This window comes from Amphiura filiformis, chromosome 2 (assembly GCF_039555335.1).
Source record: "Amphiura filiformis chromosome 2, Afil_fr2py, whole genome shotgun sequence".
Lineage (NCBI taxonomy): Eukaryota > Metazoa > Echinodermata > Ophiuroidea > Amphilepidida > Amphiuridae > Amphiura > Amphiura filiformis.
The window spans coordinates 75,890,850-75,915,063 of record NC_092629.1 but is presented as its reverse complement, the minus strand read 5'-3'; the positions used below and the strand labels follow the sequence as shown (position 1 = coordinate 75,915,063).

The 24,214-nt window shown below is 39.9% G+C and overlaps 1 protein-coding gene across 1 annotated transcript in view; it reads left to right on the top strand.

Annotated features, from left to right (window-relative positions):
* LOC140146626 (uncharacterized) overlaps nt 1-24,214 on the top strand; it is a 58,146-nt gene extending 33,932 nt beyond the window's left edge. Inside the window, exons 2-3 of the mRNA XM_072168495.1 lie at nt 14,654-15,447; nt 21,683-24,214. Of these exons, the coding sequence (XP_072024596.1) occupies nt 14,664-15,447; nt 21,683-22,563 (1,665 nt within the window). The 5' untranslated portion in view covers nt 14,654-14,663 and the 3' untranslated portion in view covers nt 22,564-24,214. The remainder of the gene's footprint in view (nt 1-14,653; nt 15,448-21,682) is intronic.

Here is a 24,214-nt window from a genome sequence, read left to right as displayed (position 1 = left end):
ACTCTACCAAGCTATCGTCGTCAAGGTAACAAAGGAGTTCTATTATGTACAGACATCACCACCATCCAAATTTGGCACAACATTCTCTAACTCCTTGGACTATCATTGACTCCCTGTTGTCCCGACGACATTTCCATACTTCTATAAGGAAATAAATGTGACGAGCCCCAAAGTACAGTCTCCCTGTCACGTCCGTCAAAAACACGTTATTTGAAGAACCATGCAGTCACGTTAACTCCACACACAACCACCCAGATCACTGTTGAAGACATCTCCCAAACATTTTCAACCACACGTCTACTTTTACTTGAAAACACAACAACCTCAACACAACTTTAAACACAACTTAAAAACTGCAACGAAACTTATTTACACTCCTCCACCTCTTGACTATTTGTAAGCTTGCTGACTTCTAGTTAGCTCCACTCCTTAGAGCCCTCACATGTACCAAAGGCCGCCGCTCATGTTCCACCACAGGCACCCCACACTTCCAAGGCTCCAAGTTCAGTCCGTCGCATACTGTCAACCGTCCTGCACTGACAACCACTGGCCTACTAACCCTGTTCCTCTGTACACGAACAGCGCCTCCCGCTAGGTTAGCCATCACCATATAGGGCCCATCACCCCACACCCAAACAAATTCTCCAGGCTTGACTCGAATACTTGGCTGCATTGGTCGTACACCGGCATCCACTCTACGTTGGTAATGAAAAGTCCCTGCAACTGCAACTCCTCGTCCCATCAGGTAATTCTGCACAGTATCAAACATCCCCACCCAATAATAATTCTTTCTCACCCGAGTCAATGTACCCCTCTTTGACCATAATTCATCCAGTACCTCCTTCTGCAGTCCCTCCGGCAACACAACCAACCACCTCACCGACCTGCCATCATCGCTCTCCCATCTCCTAACCAAAACACCTTCACTCACACTTAATATGTCCCACTGCCTCATATACGCCCGTGTCGCAGAAGAAAACCTCGCCACTACTCCCCACACTGGCTTCCTACCTTCCATTTTCCATCTTAACACAGGCCCAACAACTCCATCTCGTAATTGCCTGTCCCTTATGCTCTCCAAGGTAACTCCTCTCACGCCTCCTTCTCCACTACAGCCCCCCTCCCAGTCCTGATCTTCTCTACACACACTCGCCTTCGTCCTCCCAACTGCCTCCTTCCACAATCTCCCATCGCCTCGAGCACCTCCTTCTCTGCTCTGCCTCCCTCCAACTACTTCAGTCGCGTCCTCCATACCCTCCTGTACATTCTCCCCAACTCGTTGCTCCGCAATATGCCCCACACTGACACTACTATCCCCCTCTACCATCAACAGCCGGGACATACACCGTCCGCCATCTGCGACATCATTTGATTGTCCTCCTCCCCTATTCTGCCTTACATAGACCCCTGCAGTCACCGAACCCCTTGGCCCCACTTCCTTGCCACGAATACTACCCTGCAACCGCTCCTCCTCACTGCGCAGAAACGAATCCATGGCTTCCACATTACTTATTGCATCCTCCAATGTCTCCGGCCTAGCCCGCAACAACTCCTCCCGCAACTCCACAGCCCTAAGCGCTTGCTTAAAGTGTAACTTTGCAATCCCATCTCTCTTCTCCCGGCTCACCTCAGGGTAAGTTAACGTCACTAGCCTCAAAATGTCACGTCCTAGACTCCGTGGGGTTTCTCCACTTGTTTGCACTCGACTCTTTAGCTCAAAGAAATAACTCTCTGCACACTCCCTCCGTTCAAATTCCCGACGCATCAACTCTACCAGCTCATCATAGCTGACCCTGCCTGTGTCAATGTCATTAGCAATCATTACCTCCAATGCCTTCCCTCGGCAACACGCAACCAGTGACAACACAGCATCCCTATCTCCCCACTTGTTATACTCCTTGCATGCAGTGAAATGCAAATGAAAGTCTTTCCACCCGACACCATCAAACTCTAACGGACTTTTCTCCGGCCTATCGTCATACTCCTCATCCACATCTCTCCGTTCTCGCAATACCACCTCACTACGAGCAGCATTAATTCCCTCAAGTGTTACCTCATGCTCTTGCATCGACTTGTCTCTCTCCTCTATTTGGCCCTCTAACCCAGTCAGTCTCCGCTCCCTTTCCTTTAACTCTGCCTCCCATTCTGTTAAATCTGCCTGCCTCTTTCGGAACACCCGTTCACACACACCCTTCTCTGCCTTAAACTTCTCCCGTCGCCTCTCGACCTTAGCTGCTTCACTATCTAATTCGGCAGCTCTACCTTCTAACGCTCTACTTCGTATAACAGACTCTGCCTTCTGGGCATCAAGTTCCTCTATCTCCCTACTCTTCGCCTCTTCCCACACCTGCACTCCTCTTTCCCACTCCTCTCTCTCGTGTCCACACCTCACCTCCCTATCATGTACCGCTGCCATTCTCACCCTCAACTTCTCCCCACTCTCCTCCCTCTTATCATCCATCTCCCGTCTATCACTGCTTTTAGACTTCTCCCATACTTCCATTTCTGCATCAAAAGCTGCTCGTTGCTCCTCCAACTTAGCCACCTCCAGCTCCTTCTCAATTCTCCATGCTCGCTCCCCTTCCTCAAACTTCGCAATCCTATCAGACAAAGTGCTCATCTTCCTGCCCAGCTCCCACTCACGTCTATCGCTCTGTATCCCACGAACATACATATCTTTCTCAAATGTCGCTCGTCGCTCCTCCAATTCAACCACTTCATGTTCTCTTTCTCTTTCCCAGGCTCTCTCCTTTGTTTCTATCTCGGCCTTTTTGTCTGACAGAGCACTCGCCCTCTCGTCCAACTCCCTCCTTATCAACTCTATCAACCTTAATTCGGCACTTATCCTCTTCTGTGCCTTCTCCGCAACATCAGCAAGCTCAAACTGGAGATCAGCCTCCACCTTGTCCTGCCTTTCTCCCTGGATAACTGAGCTCCTCTCGCCATTTACCCTAGCATCTTCACTACTTATGTAAGAGAAGCCAGAGTCAGGGCCATCCGTTATCGTTTCCATCATATTCGCACTCAACAGCCCCCCCCCATCTCCATCACCCTGGTCAATTCTATACACCCTTCTATCTACAGCATCCGTATGTACGGTCCCACACTCTCCCCCCTCATTGCTATTTCCAGAGCAACTCTCAGAGTCATTCACATCTCCCGAGGATTTCAACACCACAGGCTGAGTACTGTCATCACTATCCTCTCTGGGCCTAACGTAAACGGGTATGTCTTCCATCTCATATACCTCTCCTACCCTACTCCAATCTACACTGTCCATCCCCATGTCTCCCGAAAGGTAAATGCCACTATCCTCCTCATCACTGTGCTCCAAATAGCGCTCAAGGTCCCCCTCCACTTCCGGTGGCAACTCCTCACTTCTCCCGTCTCTATCCACGATGTCCTCCTTCACGACATCAACCAGCACCTCCTTCACCCGTCTCTCTACCTCAACTCTGCCATCCTCCTTACTCATCTCATAAATACCAAGATCCATACTATCACTATCTACCACGGCCTCGCCGACCTCCTCGTGGTGATCACGCAACCTCCGATTCCTTCCTCTACCTCTCCTCCCCATTGATCTTTTCCTACGACGACCTCCTCCTCTCCATTCCTCTCCTACTCTTCCTGGCATATTGAATGCACTTATAGGTCTGCTTGTAATGCTCGATCCCACTTCTGACACCAATTTGTGGCGGGACGGCCGAATGCCGAGACGAGAGCACGAATGCCTCAATGTGGTTTTGAAAAGAAACCTGGCAGGACTGTAATTTGGTTATGTAAGTCAGGTGGCCGGGTTGACACCAGTTCCCAAAATGGGAACACGAACAATTTTGTACTGAGGCGTGTGCAAGTTGTGGGGGCGGAACCCCACCTTCGATATTTTTACAACCAGGAGTGCATCTAAATAACTCTTACGTAGATTGTTCTCTTATCCTCAACAATATTTTATTTGCATAACTCCAGACTATAACATACAGATTTCAGTCACACAATACTCTGGCACCCTACTCCTACAATGCTTCTGTAATAACTCGGCTAGCACCTCCTCACCTATCAAATATGAATCCGCAAAGCAAAAAAAAGATACACGAGGGGAGCCTAGCGGGGCCTAGTCAACGCGCGCTCTGATTGGATACGGAGATAATTAATTGGATACGTACGGCGCACTAATTGGCTGACGGAGATAATTGATTGGCTACGTACGGCGCGCTCATAAGGACATAATGCAGGATTGAAATTAAAAGGGTACTACGCGATTTGGATAGGAAAATGAAATGGGAATTACCTAAAAATAATATTATGTTTTGGCTTGATTTACCAATACCGTTTCAATTATTTTTTATTTTTACATGTATATTACTTTATAAAGAAAACAAATCAACAAATTTAGTAAATGTTATCAATATTTACAGTAAATTTGATCAACATATTGCTTATATTAACTTAAAACACTTCATCAAATATAGAAACCTCGGTAGCTCAATCGGTAGAGCACCAGATTTATAAACCGAAGGTCCCTAGTTCGAATCCCGGTAGGTCCATTAAGGTAAGTGACTTGTGTAAATTAAGCTAGGAAATTTGTACTCGTTGTAAAATAGAGAGTAGGTAAGTGTAAGACTCGGTGTAAGCAGAGTATACGCTACTAAATAATAGTTTTGATTTTTTTTTTCATGATTTTTCGTCTCATTGGGCTAACTTGCCAATCGTTGCATCGACGTTGGATAATGGTTGGTCCAACGTAGTTCCAAGGTCGGGCCGACGTTGTTGAAGTCGGGTTAGGGTCGGCACCGGCTTTTAAGCAGTCGGCATTACGTCGGCCGGTGGTCGACCTCGTCGGCAGGACATACACCCAATGAGCAGCCGACATCTGAGCCGACATTCAGGGCCTGACACATATGGTGAAGATCAATTTGTCATCCTTTTTGGAGAGCTACATTTAGAGAAAGGTTTATGGAATGTTCTTGGTGATATATTGGATTGTTCTGGGTGGACTCACCATGCTCACCAAGTTACAGCCCTTGCACTGGCTATTAAGTTACAGAGGGCTGCATATAAGGAACGTTGTGCCACCAAAAATGAAGGTGAAAACGTTGAAGAATGGCAACTAGGCGTGATAGCAAAAAGACCCATATTCCAATTCTGGGTTATGATCATTAAAAAATCAAAAGCTGATGCTCATTTAAATTTGTGCACAACATGAGAAAGACTCCCACTATTTGGAAAATCCCTTGATGCTCTTATGTATCAGGTTTTTCTTTTGCACCGGACCATGCTAACTACAGCCGATGGGTTAATGTTCATCTTAGCGACATGAAGGCACTACCATACCATCAGCAATTAAGGATGACTGGGTTGTCACTAAATCCAACCACCGTTTCTCAGCTATACCAAGACATCAAGCACACAAACAAGAGAATGTTAAAGTGAAGGGTAAAGGATGATTAGTGATCCAGAGTAAGCAGATATTTTGACTGAATTTGAAACTGAGCTCACACTTGATGATGGAGATCCATAATCAAACTATGGACACCATAAACAGGGGTTGGCTACACAGCAAGAGTTTCATGAACAGAGCAATAGTCTGATAGAGGTCATGAAGCAATAATGAGAATCCAGAGCTGTTGGTACTGAATTTCGTACCCGAGAATGTGCAGATGAGTCTGTTGTGTCTACTGTGTGCGATATAGAAAACATAGGTGCAATGCGCTAAGGGCAGGTCAAGACTGACGTTCTGCAAAACAGGACCAAGTCGGACCCATCCATGATCCATGAGCCAATAAACAAAGAAAATTCATTGCCCCTTCTTAGCTCGCGAAAGCCGAAGCCTGCAGGAAAAAATAAGAAGTTAAACGCAGCTCACAATGATGCAAGTCTTTTTGGTCAGTTGTATATCGCTAATCAGCAGAAACATTTTTTCTCACATTAGAGTTAGTCATATCCACCAGCACTGTCTGGCTGTGGTAAGCTTTATCTAGGAACAAAGTCAGACTTGCTCAAGTGTCTTGATATAAATGAGCAATTGGAACCACCGCAACTATTTGACGCCAATACATTTGATGGTGTTGTGACCACAGACCCCACCTTTTTTGATTTTAAGAAGGTCTTTCTGGGCTTTATTATAGGCGTGACCTATTCAGACAACCACACAAGTAGAAATAATAGAAATAGCTATATCCCATTTAGCATCAAAATAATCCACAATAGAGAAGAGGGGGAACGGTGTTCGTCTGAAGTTTGCTCCTTAAATAAAGACACCAGCCAAGTGGAAGAATATCCTATTTAGACTCTTCCAATATAAGGAGGAATTGTTCAACTTTATCTCCGAGTTGGAGCTAGTTGGTAAAGAGAGAATCCTTTTCCCAGCACCAGGAGGTGTACATCACCTATGATACATCAGACATTTCAAAAGGGAGTTTGATGACAGACTGCATACAGGAAGAAGCGGACACAAGGGTTGTAGTTCAAAGCAATTACTTAATATTGGAATGGGAATGAGATACCAGGAGGAGCTTGGTACGTATACCATGTATACCGTACGTTGGCACTGAGCTTGAGCTGTGAATGGCATTTGCTAAAACTTGGGTAGTCTCTTACACGACCTTCAGTTTGGTGCATTGAATGATTTTAATGATCTTTAAGTCCCATATTTATAGGTTGGGGTAAGAGGTTAAAACTTGATTCTTGGGTGTGTAAGAATCAACTTCCAATATTCCTAGAGGGTGCACTACACTAAATCCTTCCGCATTTGGTGTAACCCTTCATAGTTCCGGTAAAAAATAGCACCTATGCGAAATATATCGGCGTCCAGAGGAACCAAATTTGAGTGACTCTTGGTTGTTTTGATAAAAAGATAGAATAGGAGCTCAACATTACATATCTGTTCAGAAAATGTTCTGAATCGAATGTGCACGGGTAATAGGCCCTCGGAACAATATCATGGCCGGAACTGGTAAGGAGGCGAGCGTGTCGGCTGAAATTCGGGATGGCGCTGTTCAGGAGTTGGTATCTTTTAAGTTTGTCTCAACTTGTCCCAAAAAATTAAATTAAAATAAAAGTTTAATCTTTATTTAAGACACTGGTTTGATCAAAATATTAAAAATGTTGTTACATGGGGTAGAAAAACAAACTTACTTTCTTGTATTTTCCCGTGTATTTCAATGGGACGATTATTTAGTGGTGTGTGCCCTTCGAAGACTCATTTTTAAATGCTATGTACATGATTAATACCTGATTTTAAGTGCCAAAAAGGTGAGATTTTGACTGAAACTGATGTCTTTGCAAAGAAAAAAAGTCTGTTTTTCTATTTCCGTCTACAAATACGCGATTTCATTCTTAAACGCACGAGAAATTAGCTTCAAAACGCAAGTTACCGTCGAATTGACAATTTAAGACCGTGCTTGAAATTGAGCTATTTTGGCCCCAATATCATAGAAGTGGTCACTTTTGGTTATCTCGGTGCTGAAAAAATGAAACATCTTTGGAATTATTTTGATGCAAAATGTAATTATAAGATCAAAACTCAATTATAACCGTTTTGAAAATAATCACTGAACCTTTAATTGGGTCTCAATAGACATTTAAAGTCAAAGCATACTATATTATGGCCTAATGATGACAAAATAACGGCATTTTTATCTCATGACCAAATGTTCAATTCCCAAGAGAGAAATTTATCAATTAATTCTAATGATGGGGTTTCTTAAGTTTAGATCTTGCAAAAATAATACACGCAACTTGGAAATTTAACATTTTAGAGTGTCAAATTACCGTTCTATCTACCCATAACCCCCCCCCCCCCCAAACTTAAGGCATATGCCTATTGACACGTCTTTATTATGCATGATCTAAGAGTGGGGGGGGGGGGTGAAATGATCACATGTCGCTTTTCGTTCATGTTAAATTTGTGATTGTACATATATTTTTGTAAACAAAGTCACTTTCCTGATGTTAATGGGATTATATATACAGTTTAACATGGTCAAAATGTTGCTCTCTGGCCCTTGAATGCTGAAAATTGCGAAAAGTATCATATTTTCACTCAGTCCAAGCTTGTTTGGAGCCCTGTTTTGTAACTTTGGAGTGACTAGCGATAAAAAGCAATTACACTTTTTTAGGATGTTGACCACTGATTCCAAAAATAAAGAATATCAAAAATATTTTTTCTTATAAGGGTGCACTACACTAAATCCTTCCGCATTTGGTGTAACCCTTCATAGTTCCAGTAAAAAATAGCACCTATGCGAAATATATCGGCGTCCCGAGGGAACCAAATTTGAGTGACTCTTGGTTGTTTTGATAAAAAGATAGAATAGGAGCTCAACATTACATATCTGTTCAGAAAATGTTCTGAATCGAATGTGCACGCGTAATAGGCCCTCGGAACAATATCATGGCCGGAACTGGTAAGGAGGCGAGCGTGTCGGCTGAAATTCGGGATGGCGCTGTTCAGGAGTTGGTATCTTTTAAGTTTGTCTCAACTTGTCCCAAAAAATTAAATTAAAATAAAAGTTTAATCTTTATTTAAGACACTGGTTTGATCAAAATATTAAAAATGTTGTTACATGGGGTAGAAAAACAAACTTACTTTCTTGTATTTTCCCGTGTATTTCAATGGGACGATTATTTAGTGGTGTGTGCCCTAGAGCCTGCTGCCCAGTCAGAACTCAGATTGCTTGTACATGGTATAGTCAGACCTCATAATTACTTGTGCTAGTATTGGGCAGTGGCAGAGGCTCTATACTAGAGCTATATAAATCACTGCGCTTTTTTAAAATTGCATACTATTATCGTTATAACCCAATGTGTGTGTTATAATATGCTCATATGTATATACAATGTATACATATATTATACATATATTATTGGATTATTGTTGCATAGTTCACAGTGTATAGAATGATACCAATATGTCAAAAGGCATCTCACTCAGTTTACAAAATACTTCCTAAATTGCATTAGAATGCGTTATTTGCCAGATAATATAGGCCTAATGTGATAAAACATCCCAAGTTCAAATATCAGAAAAAACAAATTTTGAGAAAACGCCTCTTTTGTATGGGAAATCTCTTTTATTTTCTTTATTTTTTCACAACTTAAAAGAGCTATATTATGCTAAGAAAGCATCATATCAACTCCAAACCCATTTCAAATGAAAGGGCTGTTAAAGTATAGGTTAGATACATTAATATCACAAAAATTGTATTTTTGACCAAAAATTGGGGTTTTTAGCCCCAAAATGGTCAAAATAAAGTCCATATTTTTGGAGCCGGTTCTTTTCATGAACTTTAGGGTCATACAAACCTGTGTACCAAATTTGTCACTTTTGTCACTCGTGTAACGATTTTGACACTAAGGCACTATACTACACAGTGTAGAAACATCACAAGTGGAATGCTGCTCAATATGATAAATCCAAATCATGAAAATCAAGACATTTTGCAGAGCAATATTTTGACCACTTGCACTAAGTAAATTACTCCCATGAAGATTGCAGGTTTTGCCAACCCTGGGAATTTTGAACCCACCCAAAAGATGAGATCAATGTTGATCAATTACCTCAACTTTGTGAGTATAGACTAGTACAGTGGGATTAAAATCATCCAAGCACGCCCAAACCCTGGTACAATGGGATTAAAATCATCAGTGCATGCCCAAACTGTCCTTGAGAGAGTTCCTCAGCTACATCCTTAGAGCCCAAAATGAGCCCACATATTGTGATGTTTCTTATTTGTGGAATAGATAACAGTAGAGTGCACTGTAACTCTAGGTATGACGAGTTACAGTTACTGGAACTATGTGCGATATGTGCTTTTAAAATTGAGTTCTAACTTTCTAAAAGTTATTTTTCAATCGATTGCACTCCATATTGGGTTGAAATGAGGTGGGGAAAGTAGTTATTTTATGAATGAAAAGTCCGAAATCGTCATGAGAAACGAGCAATTTCAATCCCTTTGCTTGGTTCCCTGTGTGAGATTATTTTGGTCTGTATAATTTTAAGTTGTGAGAAGATGACGGAAATAGACGGATTGCACTATTTTTCTTTGGTGCACCTGTTATCTGTTATTGTTAGAATATAGTTAAAAACAGTAAATTAATTAAACCATATTGTGGACATGATTCTGAGGAAAAATTATATTTTCAATGGGATTTACCCCTCTTCGCAAAATTGAAAATTTTTCGTATTTTTCCATAGCAAAAACAGTCTAGATAAATGATGTTCCACTTTGCCCAGCAATTTATACTTCAGAATATCAAAGATTAATATGTTTTCTCCTGAAAAACAACATAGTTTTTAGGCCAGGACTTCTTAAGAAATTCAAAACCACGGTTTATTTGATCGATGTTACATCGACTGTGCCGACCAATCTCGCCATTTTTGACTGCATGTTTATTTTGGTGTCAACACACAGGTCATGATTGATCATGTTGATTCTGATTGGACGGTCCCAAGGTCATCACAGTTATGAATGAATAATTCATAAGGGGGTGGCAGAAATAGAAAAGTTGAAATAAAATGTACATAATTATTGAATTAAAATGTGACTGAAATTAGTGGTTTCAGAAATCATTAATCATGTTGATTGAAAGTTGCCAAGTTTAATGTTTTACTCTAGGCTGTGCAATATTAATCATGAGCTAAGTTTTTGAGAGAAATCAAAAGGAATGTCAAGCAATCAATGACAGCCCGGGGGGGGAATCACTTTAAAAAAATATTCCCCAATCAGAAAAAAGTTACAAAAAAAAATTAATAATTTGACCCGATTGCTTCCGGAAATTAGTAACAACTGTCGTATGGGCATGAAACTGGGGTGGGTACAGTCATCATTTGGAGTCAAATTTTGGAAGGTCAATTCGGGGTCACCAGGGGTCATCTGAGGTCAAATTTGTAAAAACTATCGTATGGGTATGAAACTTGGTGGGTACCGTCAACATTTATAGCCAAATTTTGTGAAGGTCATTTCGGGGTCACCAGAGGTCATCTGAGGTCAAGTTAGTAAAAACTGTCGGATGGACATGAAAATTGGTGGATACAGTCAACATTTGGAGTCAAATTTTTGGAAGGTCATTTCGGGGTCATCTGAGGTTAAATTAGTAAAAACTGTCGTATGGGCATGAAACTTGGTGGGTACAGTTAGAGCCAAATTTTGGGAAGGTCATTTCGGGGTCACCATGGGTCATTTGAGGTCAAATTAGTAAAAACTGTCGTATGGGCATGAAACCTGGTGGGTACCAGAATGGTCGTCTGCAGATCCGTCGAATAACGCTTTTTCAATGGGAAATGAACTTTGCTACTTGGATGATGTCAGGATGAGGTTAGCATTTATTCCGTATTGAAAAGCGTGTTCAACGGATCTGCACTCGACAGCCCTCGTACAGTCAACATTTGGAGTAAAATTTGTGGAAGGTCATTTCGGGTCACCAGGGGTCATCTAAGGTCAAATTAGTAAAAACTTTTGAACAGGCATGAAACTTTGTGGATACAGTCAACATTTATAGTCAAATTTTGGGAAGGTCATTTTGGGGTCACCAGGGGTCATCTGAGGTCAAATTAGTAAAAAACTGTCGTATGGGCATGAAACATGGTGATACCGTCAACATTTGGATTCAAATTTTTGGAAGGTCATTTTGGGGTCACCAGGGGTCATTTGAGGTCAAATTAATAACAACTGTCGGATGGGCATGAAACTTGGTGGGTACAGTCAACATTTGGAGTCAAATTTTTGGAAGGTCATTTTGGGGTCACTAGGGTCATTTGAGGTCAAATTAGTAAAAACTGTCGGATGAGCATTAAACTTGGTGGGTACAGTCAACATTTGCAGTCACATTTTTGGAAGGTCATTTTGGGGTCACCAGGGGTTATCTGAGGTCAAATGAGTAAAAACTGTTGGATAGGCATGAAACCTGATGGGTACAGTCACTATTTAGAGCCAAAGTTTTGGAAGGCCATTTCAGGGTCACCTGGGGTCAACTGAGATCAAATTAGTATAAACTGTCGTATAGGTATTAAACTTGGTGGGTACAGTCACTAATTAATTATAGCCAAAACCTTATTCAGACAACACTATTCTTGACATTGGCTTATGTATTTTGATACATTTTGATCAGTTTCGGTCCATTTGGACCCATTTCTATCAATTCCACCAGATTCGATTCATGTCGCTAAATAGTAATTCCCTAAATTGATTGATGTATTCTTGTATGCTCTGCAAATGAGATAGCTACCAACCAACCAGATGTACCCATTGAATGTGATCTGTCACATTGCACAATCGACTCCAAGAACAATTACTTTCACTGTCACCAAAAAGCGCAGAGCCACAGCGCCATTGGTGCTCTTGTTAGTATTGGTGCCAATTTTGGCGGCCATTTTAAGGGCCATCACAGAAGTACACTGATGGCTGGGATGTTTTTAACTTTACCTTATCTTAGAAGTATATTGGGCTCTAAATTAAGCCAAAAAGTTTTCGTTTGGTTCAGAAAAGTCCCGATTTTCAGTATTTGGCTTTCACTTGAGCGCTATTTTGGAAATACATTGACTCTAGGGACTTTTTTATTTACATCAACCTGAGTTTATGTTGGGCTCTTTAATTAAGCTATAGGGTTAGTTTGGTTCAGAAATAGTATTCATATATGGTCATTTATAGGGATTACCTGAATTTGGCGGCCATTTTTGGCGCCATCTTGGAAAAAACCCTCGGGGCCAGTTTATATTTTTGGGAACATCCTGCTTATGTTTTAGGGTCATCTCAGGAACCTAAAAAAGTTGGTTTTGTTTGGTTTTGAGTGTGCAAAGGAGGTGTTTCCAGCTTTCCTAGTAAGCCTATTTTACAATATATTTTAAAACTCAGCTAGACAAAGAAATAATTTGGAGCCCATATTTATTATTTTCACACACTTAGATTCATCAAAACATAATACTAGTATTGGTTGCAATTGGATTTGAACCCGGGGGACACTCTACTTTAGGGGCCACTCAACTTTAGACTGGTATGTGCCTACCGGAGTCGCGAAGTAGGGGCCTATCGGTACAAAACGTTTTTAAAAAGGGGTCATTTGGGTACAAACAAAATGAAAAGGGGGTCATTGGGTACAAACAAAATGAAAAAAGGGGGTCTTTAGGTATAATTTTCTTAAAAGGGGGGGCATTGGGTAGAAAATTTCAAAAAAGGGGTCATCGGGTAGAATTTTTTTTAAATGGAACAAAAGTCTATTTCTTATTGCTAAGTTTCCAAATTTACAATACAAATTTGAAAATTCCTGCATTATTTTGCGGCAATTTGATGATACAATTCTAGAAAAAAAGGGGCTCATTGGGTATGACTTAAAAAAGGGGTATATCGGGAATATTCGACTTCAGTAGTAAGAGGATATTCCAGGACGTCTTCCGGGTTAAAGGTCACGTGGTCAAAGGTCAACCGGAAGTGGTCAAAGGTCAACTGGAAATACCTTCATTTTGAAAAGTCAACCGGAACTTGTCAAAGGTCAACCGGAAATACCGCAATTTTGAGTCGAGAAAAAAGTTTCTAAATTTTTGTTTTAATTTCCAAAAAAATCTTCAAAACAATTCCCCCCCCCCAAATGGATTTTTTTTAAAACAAGACATTTGAGCTTTCACCAAAAGACCCTATCTCAGGGTTTTTCTCGTGACCAAAAATTCATATAAAAATATAGCACGACCCATACTGAAACTTGTCAGTGGAATACCCGGCGAAATTTTCAAAGGGGCACAATTTCCAAACGCCCCTCTGACCGACTCATGCCAGACATGCCAGAATGACTTTAACGTGCTGATTGTGCTGTATTGTTAGCTGTATCGCTACTAATTTTTCTTCTCCTATCTTTGGCATTTCCTGATCAATTCAGGCTTCAGTTAATTGTTTTGAATGATACTAAAATTAACCACTTTCCTAATTTGCAAGTAGGTTTTTATACAGCAAATTTGTAGCAAATAATGTTATTCCTGTTTTTAATAATTTTTCTTCCGAAGGAAGTTTATTTCGAAATTGATTACTATCTTCCTGAACAGTATCATAAAATATGACTAGCATGTTTAAAAGTGTTTTTTTCTTTCAGAATTGTCACCACTAGGCAATTCAAGATTTCAAAGGTCAAAGGATTGTGTTTAAACCCATACCGAAGAATCAGAAAATATATTGTTTATCCTACTTTCGACTTAAATATAGTTCCAGAGTTATATAAGCCGACATGTCAAAGGTTAAAAGATCAAAAGAGGTTGAAATAGATAAAATGCTCCGATTTTGATGAAAATGGTCACAAATTGTTGGTATCGTTAACTTCAATTCTAATAAAATAGTTATAAATACATGTAACGACTCGTTACCTAGGTATCCATTCAGAGAAATATCGGTATTGCGCAATAGGACTCAATTGGTAATTACCTATTTTGCTGTGTTACCTAGGTAACAAGTCGTTCTAGGTGGTCCAAACTAAGATCCAAACTTAATTAAAGTTGTAGTCTCAGAAAGAACAATAAATTTAAGACCATTTTCATCAAATTGAGCAATTTTCTATTTTAACTCCTGTGGAATTCCCTTTCTAACCTTCGACCGTTTTGCTCGTAACTCCACAACGATAACTCGTAGCCATGTAAAACTATATATTTTCTGAAATATTATTCTTTGCACAGATACATCAACATGGGTGGTTCAGTTGATAAACTGGATGCAGGCAATATTGACTTCCATGAACGCATTGGAGAAGGTGGATTTGGGTCTGTCAACCGTGTTTCATTTAAAAAGCCCTACAAAGGATACAAAGAAGCTGCTTGCAAAACAGTAGTATATGAGTTGGGAAAAAAAGAGGTTGAAGTCATGAGCCAACTTATCCATCCAAATATCGTTAATTTGCTTGGAATTTGTGAAACTGGGGGTGTTCATCTTATTCTAATGGAGTATGCTCCTAATGGTTCACTGCATGATTACCTAAAAGATCCGTCAAAGCCTCTTCCATATGAGCTGCAGAAAAGGTGGGCAACAGAGGCAGCACTTGCAATCAAATATCTCCATGGACAGAACTTCCTGCACAGGGACATCAAGCCCGAAAACTGTCTTCTCTTTCAAGACAGCCTCTTGAAGTTGTGTGATTTTGGTCTTGCACGTGAGATAGAAGAGTCTCAGACAACATCCAGCCAGAAGGGAACCTATCGCTACATGGCACCAGAAATTCACGTGGGAAATGAGCGTGGAAGGGCTATCTACTCAAGACCAGCTGATATATGGGCATATGGGATGCTGCTACTAGAGATCTGCACAAGGAAGCCACCATTTCAAGACTTGGAATGGCACAGAGTGGTCTTTCAAGTTGGCAGTGGAACCAAGCCATCCATACCTGAAGGCTGCCCCAAAGATCTGTCAGATATCATGCAGAAATGCTGGGATAATGATCCTAAACAACGACCTACAATTACATTCATTGTAAGGGGTATGTCGACTATTTATTCTTTTATATTAAATTTAACAATAAAATTTAGAAGGGAGCTGTTGTAAACTGCTAATCCACAACAATACAGCTGGTTCCGAAAAGTAGATTTTTTCCTAAATATATTCGCTTACAGGAAAATGTGGACTTAATCAACTAAAATTGTTTTTTGGTGGTCCCTTTTTTTATAATTAATTAGGATTTTCTTGGGTTACATTCTTATTTCTTTCCCTGGAACATATCATAAGTGGACTCTTGTTAATGAGGAAGGGTACGTCTCTCGGCCCTGCACTCCAAGGCTACGAACCTGCCTAACAAAAGAGTAAATGAACCCTAACCATTCAGGAACAACATGAAATTCGTCTACAAACAGTAACAAACATGCCGCAAATCTTACCTCTCATCAATATTATTTTGTGTCGTCTTGATGCATTTTCCTCCGGAAGAACACTTTTCGAACTTGCAAATATGATCTGCAATTGCGGGTCGGTTAGGGGCACACCATTTGATTTCCGGGGGGGGGGAAGACAAAAAACTTCGTCCACTTGTGAGGCCAAAAAAAGCCTCACTGATTAGTAAACAAAAATTCCCCACCCAACTCTGCATCTGAATAAAGGTATAAAATTGAAGAAAAAAAATGTCACCTTCGTCGGCAATTTTTTTAAACAAAAAGGAAAAAGCATGCATGCCTTAAAACGTCTTAAGTTTGGGAAAACCGCAAAATGTTTTTTTTTCTAGAAGAGATATGATAACAAGAGTACGGTTCATTTAAGGGGTAAAGTCCATTTTCACATCCAAGCCGAATTCTCCGGAAAAACAGATCTACAGTTTGGAAAATCCATGACATTTTCGATAAACAAACAACAGCGAAAAAAATCCGCCTGACCCAGACTCCCATAGCCCTCTGAGAATCAAATGGTGCGTCCCTTATGTCCACGTTTTCCAGAGTTGACCCTGAAATACCCTTAGATTTCAGAATGCTGGCTTGGTCAATAACCAGTGCCTTGATATAGGTGAAATAAATCCGAAACATTCTTGAGAACAATTGGAAAATAAAACTCTCCCGATCCTGTCGGCAATCCTGCAAACACACCATGATCCCTTAGCAAGCACAACATGTTTTCCACATTATTCGCAAAAGGTTAGAAAAGGTTACCAAAAAATGTTTAAATGTTGGGTTAAATAAAGAGTATATGAGGGTATAAACATTCAACAACACCTTTTTTGAAAACTTACTGTAAACTATTCTAACATAATGTTATATAAGTATTGACGAAATAGTTCGCAAAAAATATTTGCAAAAAAACATTTTACAGTAACATTTTGACAACATTTTAAAAATACTCTTGGAGTGCGTTTTCAAACAAAACGTTTTCATGACGTTTATAAAACCCGACATTTAATGTTATTAACGTTTTTATCAAACCCCAAACCTAAAATATAATCTGCTTAAAATGTTTTAAAAACGTTTTGTGTTTGCTGTAAAAACAACTTCAAACTGCCTTCCTCATTTTAATAATTGTAAAACAAATAATAAATAAATATTCTAAACGCTACGCAGACATTTTCCTAGAAATTTGGCTCAATTTGAAATAACTTTAAAAAATGAGCACGCGAAGATCGTGATTTCAGCAACGGAGCATGCGTATATGCGAAGTGGAAAAGAAACGTTATGTATCTATCGTTCAGGTGGTGGTGTTCATACAGGTACAGGTGGTGTGTTATACTTTGCCTTGAGTGCTCGACGTTTATCTCGAAACTATTAAATCACGGCGGAATAAAATCGCCATGCTGTGCTGTTGAACAACTAATGGATTCGCCCTGTCATGACAATTTCTGATACGAAGATATAATGTAGGGATGATGACGCAGTCTTAATAGCCGCGGCCTAGGCATATGAATATTTTCCCAAATTAGATTTACAAAATAAAGTTGGTTTTGTTATTAGTCTGGTGCCGAAACCCCAAATATCGTCTTAACCCAAAAGTAGCGTTCGCACAATGTTTTTTGGTTGTTTCTATATCCTTAAGACCTACTGATTCAGAAACTGACTGATGCCACCTCAGCATCCTTGGGCATTTCGAGATATCCAAGATGGCCGCCAATATGGCTATCATCACATATAAATAGCCATATATCAGCTATATAAGCAGGTATGGTGATGATTTTGGCGTCTTTGAATAGGTTTTAGGGGTCAACGAATTAAACCACTGAATTCTTCTTCCACATTGAAATCCAATATGGCCGCCAAAATGGCTGCCACCACATAATAAATAGCTACGTATCAGCTATCTGAACAGGTATAGAAACGATTTTAGTGTCTTTAAATAGGTGTTAGGATCAATGAATTCATATGTGTCCTTATATAAACCACTGAATTCTTCATTCACATTGAAATCCAATATGGCCGCCAAAATGGCCGTCACCACTACATATAAATAGCTATCATAAGCTGTCTATGCAGGTATGGTGCTGATGTTAATGCCTTAAATAGGTCATATGGGTCAATGAGTTCATATTTGGCACATATTTGTCCTTATTTAAAACATTGAAGTCTTTATTCACATTGGAATCCAAGGAGGCCGCCATCTTACATGAATGGCTACATCTGAGTGTGCTTAAGAGGTATAACAATGATATAATCAGCTTTGATTATGTTTAATGGGAAGATGTGGTCATTTATTCATCAGATTCATCATCATAATCCTCATGATCACTTTGCTCATGAAAGTGCTAGTTGCACAATATCGGGTAATGTCACTTGTTTGGTTCATCTTTCAACCGACCCAACTGACATGGATCAAGTGGATCCTGATTTAACACTGGCTCCAGATGCTAATTTAATACGCTCGTTTTACATTTTCAGCAAATGCCCGGTTGTTGGTGGCAAGATTTCAACTTTCCGTTTTGTAATTTTCAACAACCAAGTGCTGGAGTACCAAATCGCTCACATTGTCCCAGTTGACTGGTTGCATCGCATGCTGCATCAAAGGTGGTAGCCTCTGCAATTATGTCATACACAGCTTGCTCCATATCACCCAACTTCTGGCCCTTAGAAGTACTTTGATAGCAGTTGTCTTTCCAATTTCCCAACGATATGCCACAATGTCACAGCCAGGGAGGATATGAGCAACCAGAAGTTGTGGTACAATATCGACATGCTTCTTTGCGGTCGATGCATGACTTTAATGTTTGCACGCTTTGAACTAGTATCTTCCATAGAAAGGTTACAGGTTGTAATATGCCTTCCATAGAAAGGTTATAGGTAGTAATATGTGGGCAACATGTGTCATCACACGTGACTTTGATATTCTCAATCCCTTGGTTGGCAATAAAGACAACCTGCTGGGTCATAGTAACATCAGCTTCGCATGGTTCGTGTTCATATAATCAGTCCGCTGGATCACAATACCCAAATTGACTTCTTGTGGAACAGTCACAGCACATCGATGAGCTACAGTGTTTGTTTGCTGAAAATCTTTCACACGATCCCAGAGCTGTTAACAAATGATGTCGATGATCTGAACATTGTTCTTAATGCCAATAAGTGTGATTTGCTTCTGTAGTCCAAGCTGATGTTGAATACTAGCTTCCTTTCCAGCACTTTTGCTGAATGCTCACAACATGCTTGCCACTGCAATGCGGTATTGTATGCATCTCAGCTTGTGTACACTGATTTGTCAAAATTCTTTCTCGTAAATAGTACCGAAACACAAACTATCGTCTTAATCCACACAATGTTTTGTTGTACAGTGTGAAAAAACAAACACTCTAACACATCAACTTTTTGTGCAAGATCTTATTCTGTCCCACAAGAAGTCAATTGAGGTATTGTGATCCAGCGGACTCATGAAAATAAACCATGCGAAGCTGATGTTATTATGTCCCAGCAAGTTGTCTTCATTGCCAACCAATGCGTTCCTGTTGCTCAAATATAGCTACATCATAGCAATATTACCTGTAACCTTTCAATGGATGGGAAGGTATTTCCAAGCATACAATAATAAATATTTCAGCAACCGCAAAGAAGCATGTATATATTGTACCACAACTTCTGGGTGCTCATGCCCTCTCTGGTTGTGACGCTATGGCATATCTTTGAAGAATTGGTAAGGCAACTGTTATCAAAGTGCTTCTAAAGGACCATAAGCTAGATAAGTTGGGTGATATAGAGCAAGCAGTGGATGACACCATTGCAGAGGCTACGACATTTGTTGTAGCCGAATGGGACAATGTCAGAGGTTCGGTATAGCACTTGATTGTCACAAGTTGCAAACGGAACGTGACTGACAACCACACCAAAGTTGAATAACTTGCCACCAACAACTATTTGCTGAAAATGTAAAACGAGCTCATTTGCAAGTTATCACATGGAAGCGAGCATTTTCTTTCAACACCGATCATCCACCTGATCTGGATTCATGTCAGTTGGGGTGGCTGAAAGATGAAAACAAGCCACTGACACCTGTGACATTACCAGATAATGTAGTTGTACCTGATGAATAAGTGACCACATAAGCCCCTTCAATATAATCAAAGCTGTTTATATCACTGTTATAGCTAAAAGCACACTCAGCACTCAGATGTATCAATTCAAATATGAAATTTGTTGACCCTAAAGCCTATTTAAAGGCACTAACATCATCCCCAGAGCTGTTTATATAAGCCATTTTATATGTGATGGTGGCCATTTTGGCGGCCATATTTGATTTCAATGTGAACGAAGACTTCAGTGGTTTTGATAAGGCCAAATATGAATTGGTTGACCCCTAAAACCCATTTCAAGACACTAAAATCATCACCATACCTGTTTATATAGCTGATATATGGCTATTTATATGTGGCGGCGATCATTTTGGCGGCCATATTGGATTTCAGCGTAAATAAAGACTTCTGTGGTTTAGATAAGGGCCGATATGAATTCGTTGACCTCTAAAACCCATTCAAAGACACTAAAATCATCACCATACCTGTTTATATAGCTGATATATGGCTATTGTTATGTAATGGTAGCCAATTTGGCGGCCATCTTGGATATCTCGAAATGCCCAAGGGTGCTGAGGTGGCATCAGTCAGTTTCTGAATCAGTAGGTCTTGGTGATATAGAAACAAGAAAAAAACATTGTGCGGACGCTACTTTTGTGTTTTTGGCTTGGGCACCAGACTATATTGTTGTTGTAGTTATTGATGTATGCATAATCAGGGTAATACTACAATCGCCGAAACACTGCTGCCCATCCCCTATCGCCTCCCGCCCTGCCACGCGTCGTAGGAAGACTAGGTTTGAGGTATATACGAACTGCAGGTTTCATAGGTTCGTGGGTTTGATATACCATAGATTATCAATTTTTGATAATCTATGGATGTACTAAGTACGCTTCGGCTCATTATTTTCTGCATGGCTGTTTCTATTATTAAAGGCCCATTCAGTGATTTGCTCATCCGGACGATCGTAAAAATCATCAAAATTCAGATTTTGGTACCTTTGTAATTGGCATAGATGTGCTAACATAGCCTGCTAGTGGTTCGGTCGAAAGCCGTGTATTTTAGACAAAATAAAGCATTTGCATGATTCTGGACTTTTGATACTGACAGTACAAAAAGTCCGACTCGAAATCGAAAGAAGCTCACTCTCCACGTACCAACACGCGTTGCGTATTGTTTCTACTACTTATTACATCAGTAGCTACTATTTTAAACAAAATACACTATTTTAACTGTTTTTCATATTTGAATTGACCGTTAGTTTGCCTCGGTGACCTTTAACATGTTTAATTGCTTATTTTGTTTTCTACTACAAAAATTAAGCGTCTGTTTTAAATCAATTTAGACTCTACTTCCCCGTGTTAGAAACACTGGACTAGGAAGTTTTCCAGTCGATTGGTGGCGCACTGTACGAAAATCTCGATTTTCTCGAGTCGATCTGAGTTGAAGTAGAAAACCTTTCTAAAACTTCTGTTTTTGACTAATTTGTCGATATATTCAGGGGAAAAGTGGTTTAATGAAATTCTGTAGACTTATTCTTTATTTCTAAGCAACTCTGACAAATTTCCATTTTTTTTAATGTTCCTGTGAAATCACTGAAAGGGCCTTTAACTTATCCCTCTGGAATCAAGCCTTGAAAAATCCATGTAGTATCCATGCCAATACTATAGGCTACTACTACTAAAAATTTTGAATTAATTGGGATTAATTGAACATAGGTAAACAACAAATCTTAATCTTTCTCTATCCCCAGCATTAGGTGGCTGTTCACTGGACATGCTGGAGAGCGAAATTCTTCCTGAACATCAAGGGAAACAACTTGTTTGTCATCGTATTGCCTGCTGTCCAAATGGGGATATGGTCACGTCTGATTCGGAAAAACTCTATCTCCTTGATGGTGATGGGAAATGCAAAATGCAACTGATGTCAACTGAAACAGACTCTGATAGGCAAATATGCCAAGTTTGTAACATATGTGTATCGCCGCTAGGATACATATTTGTTGTAAGTGTCTCCTGTAGATTTGTTCATGTCTTTACTGCAGAAGGGAAATACCTCCACTGCTTCACATCCGATGATGATTCCGACACGTCTTCCAAGTGGAAGTGTCTTGCTATAGATAGAGAAGGGCATTTATTGGTGGGTGATAGGGAGAGGGGTATCATAACAATCAATACATGTCCAGATGGTAGGATAGTCAATAGAATCAAATGCTCAACAGGCTATAATACAAGCATGGTTGTCAATAGCAAGAATCAAATCCTGATTCATTACCATGCATCAGGTTCAATGTACAGTAAGGTAGTAGCAATTGATTACACAGGTAATGAGTTGTTTAGCTTCACACCCAAGATAGATGAGGATGTGACAGGCAGAGAGGTAGTATCATGTGGGATAGTGTGTGATGACAATGATAACATTTATGTTGCAATGTTGGTAGGTATACAATATATGCCTGTAAAAGGTGTAGGCCTACCCAACACAGGTCACATTCACATATACAGTCCCACAGGTGCATTCCTACAATGCATAGCCAGAGGATTATATTGTCCCTGGGATTGGTCCGTGGCACATAGCGGATCACTGGTGGTTGCTAACGACAAATTTCCAATTCTAAAATACAACCTGAAGTAAAATTACCAGACATCTCACAATTATGTTTGTGCAAATATCCATGTTAGGCTTAACTGTACATTCATGATGCCACATGTCGGGTTATATAAAGAAAATAAACCGTTTTAATAGCATTCAGAAAACATTTTTGAAAACTTGATGCAAAACATTCTAACATAATGTTAGTAATTGTTTCCAAAATGTTTTTCTTTTTCAAATAAAACGCGAAAAGGGTTTCCATGATCTGTACGGTATAATAACCCGACATTTGGATGTTATTAAAACGTGTCGACCAAAACTAAGAACGTATTCATAACACGTTTATAATATTTTGAAAACATGTTTGTGTTTGCTGGGACTGTGATAATCAACTTTAACTTTGTAACATTTCCATAACATATAGATTTGTGTTCTTTGCCATAGAATGTCAGTTTTCATTGTCAGATAAATCTCATATTTTAATTTTGACCCAATCAGATGAGGCAATGATCAGTGGACTTCGGGTATATATATAAATGCGCATATATAAATGCGCACATGACATCTACAAGTCGCCATACCGTGTTCAACGATGTAAGGTACCCGGATGTGCACAAATTCCACACGCAAAAGTATAGACGAAAATGACAGGTTACAAGGAAAATTGTTTTTGCAAAATAGTGGCATTGATTGCAAAGGGCAAAATAATTTGACCCGAAACATAAACTCTTTATTTGGATTTTCGACGGAAAAGCTAGATATAGCTGATTTAAAAACTTATATTTCATTATTTCCGTGCTAAATGGGCGTGGCAATTGGCCATATTGATGACGAAATGTGATTCTTACTGGCATTAAGGTCAGAACTGAGTAGCTGCCGATGATGTTATTTGATAATTTCTGCACGTGATGATAGGGAACTTAGGGGGCTGTCATTTTTTCGGAAGGAATGGGACATGGATTTATTTATTTGGGAGTCACGATAAATATCCCCCCCCCGTAGTGCCGCCACTGAACAATAACCCTGACCCTAATTTTAACTCTAATTTTAACGTCAATTGACGAAACTATAACTTTAGCCCTTTTCGGAATAATGACCCTCTCGAACTAATAGGCTAGATGTCCCCGCCCGACCAACTCAATCCTAACTTACTCATTCGCTCGCTCACATCACAGATGCTCACATCAAAAATTGACAAAAAACTAATTCAAAATGTGTTTTTAAGCACCTTTTTGTGTCCCCCATGCTAAATCGGTGATCTGTACACCCTTTGACCATGTTGACGTACAATTTAGAGTATAAACACGTAGATGACTGTACATGATCTAATCATCCCGGCTGGAAGATGTTGAGGAAGACTCGCATACTATACATCACGCTCATACGTTTTATGACAATTTGACGTACAATCACGTATGTGATGCATGGTTTGAGGTTTATTCAGCTAGTAAGCTAGATCTCGTCATACACATTATTGTCATGGTATTATATTGTAATTGTATACGTCAATTTTGTTCAGTTTGATTCAACCGGCTTATAAAGTTTTACTTTACACGGAAGGGGAAAGTTAGCCAAAAACAATTAATTTATGAGTGTAAAAGGGGGGAGGGTGGTTTTGGGGGAAATTTCAATTTGAGAAAATACAAAAAAAATTATCCTGAAATTTCCGAAATTTGGGGTCGGCATTCATTTG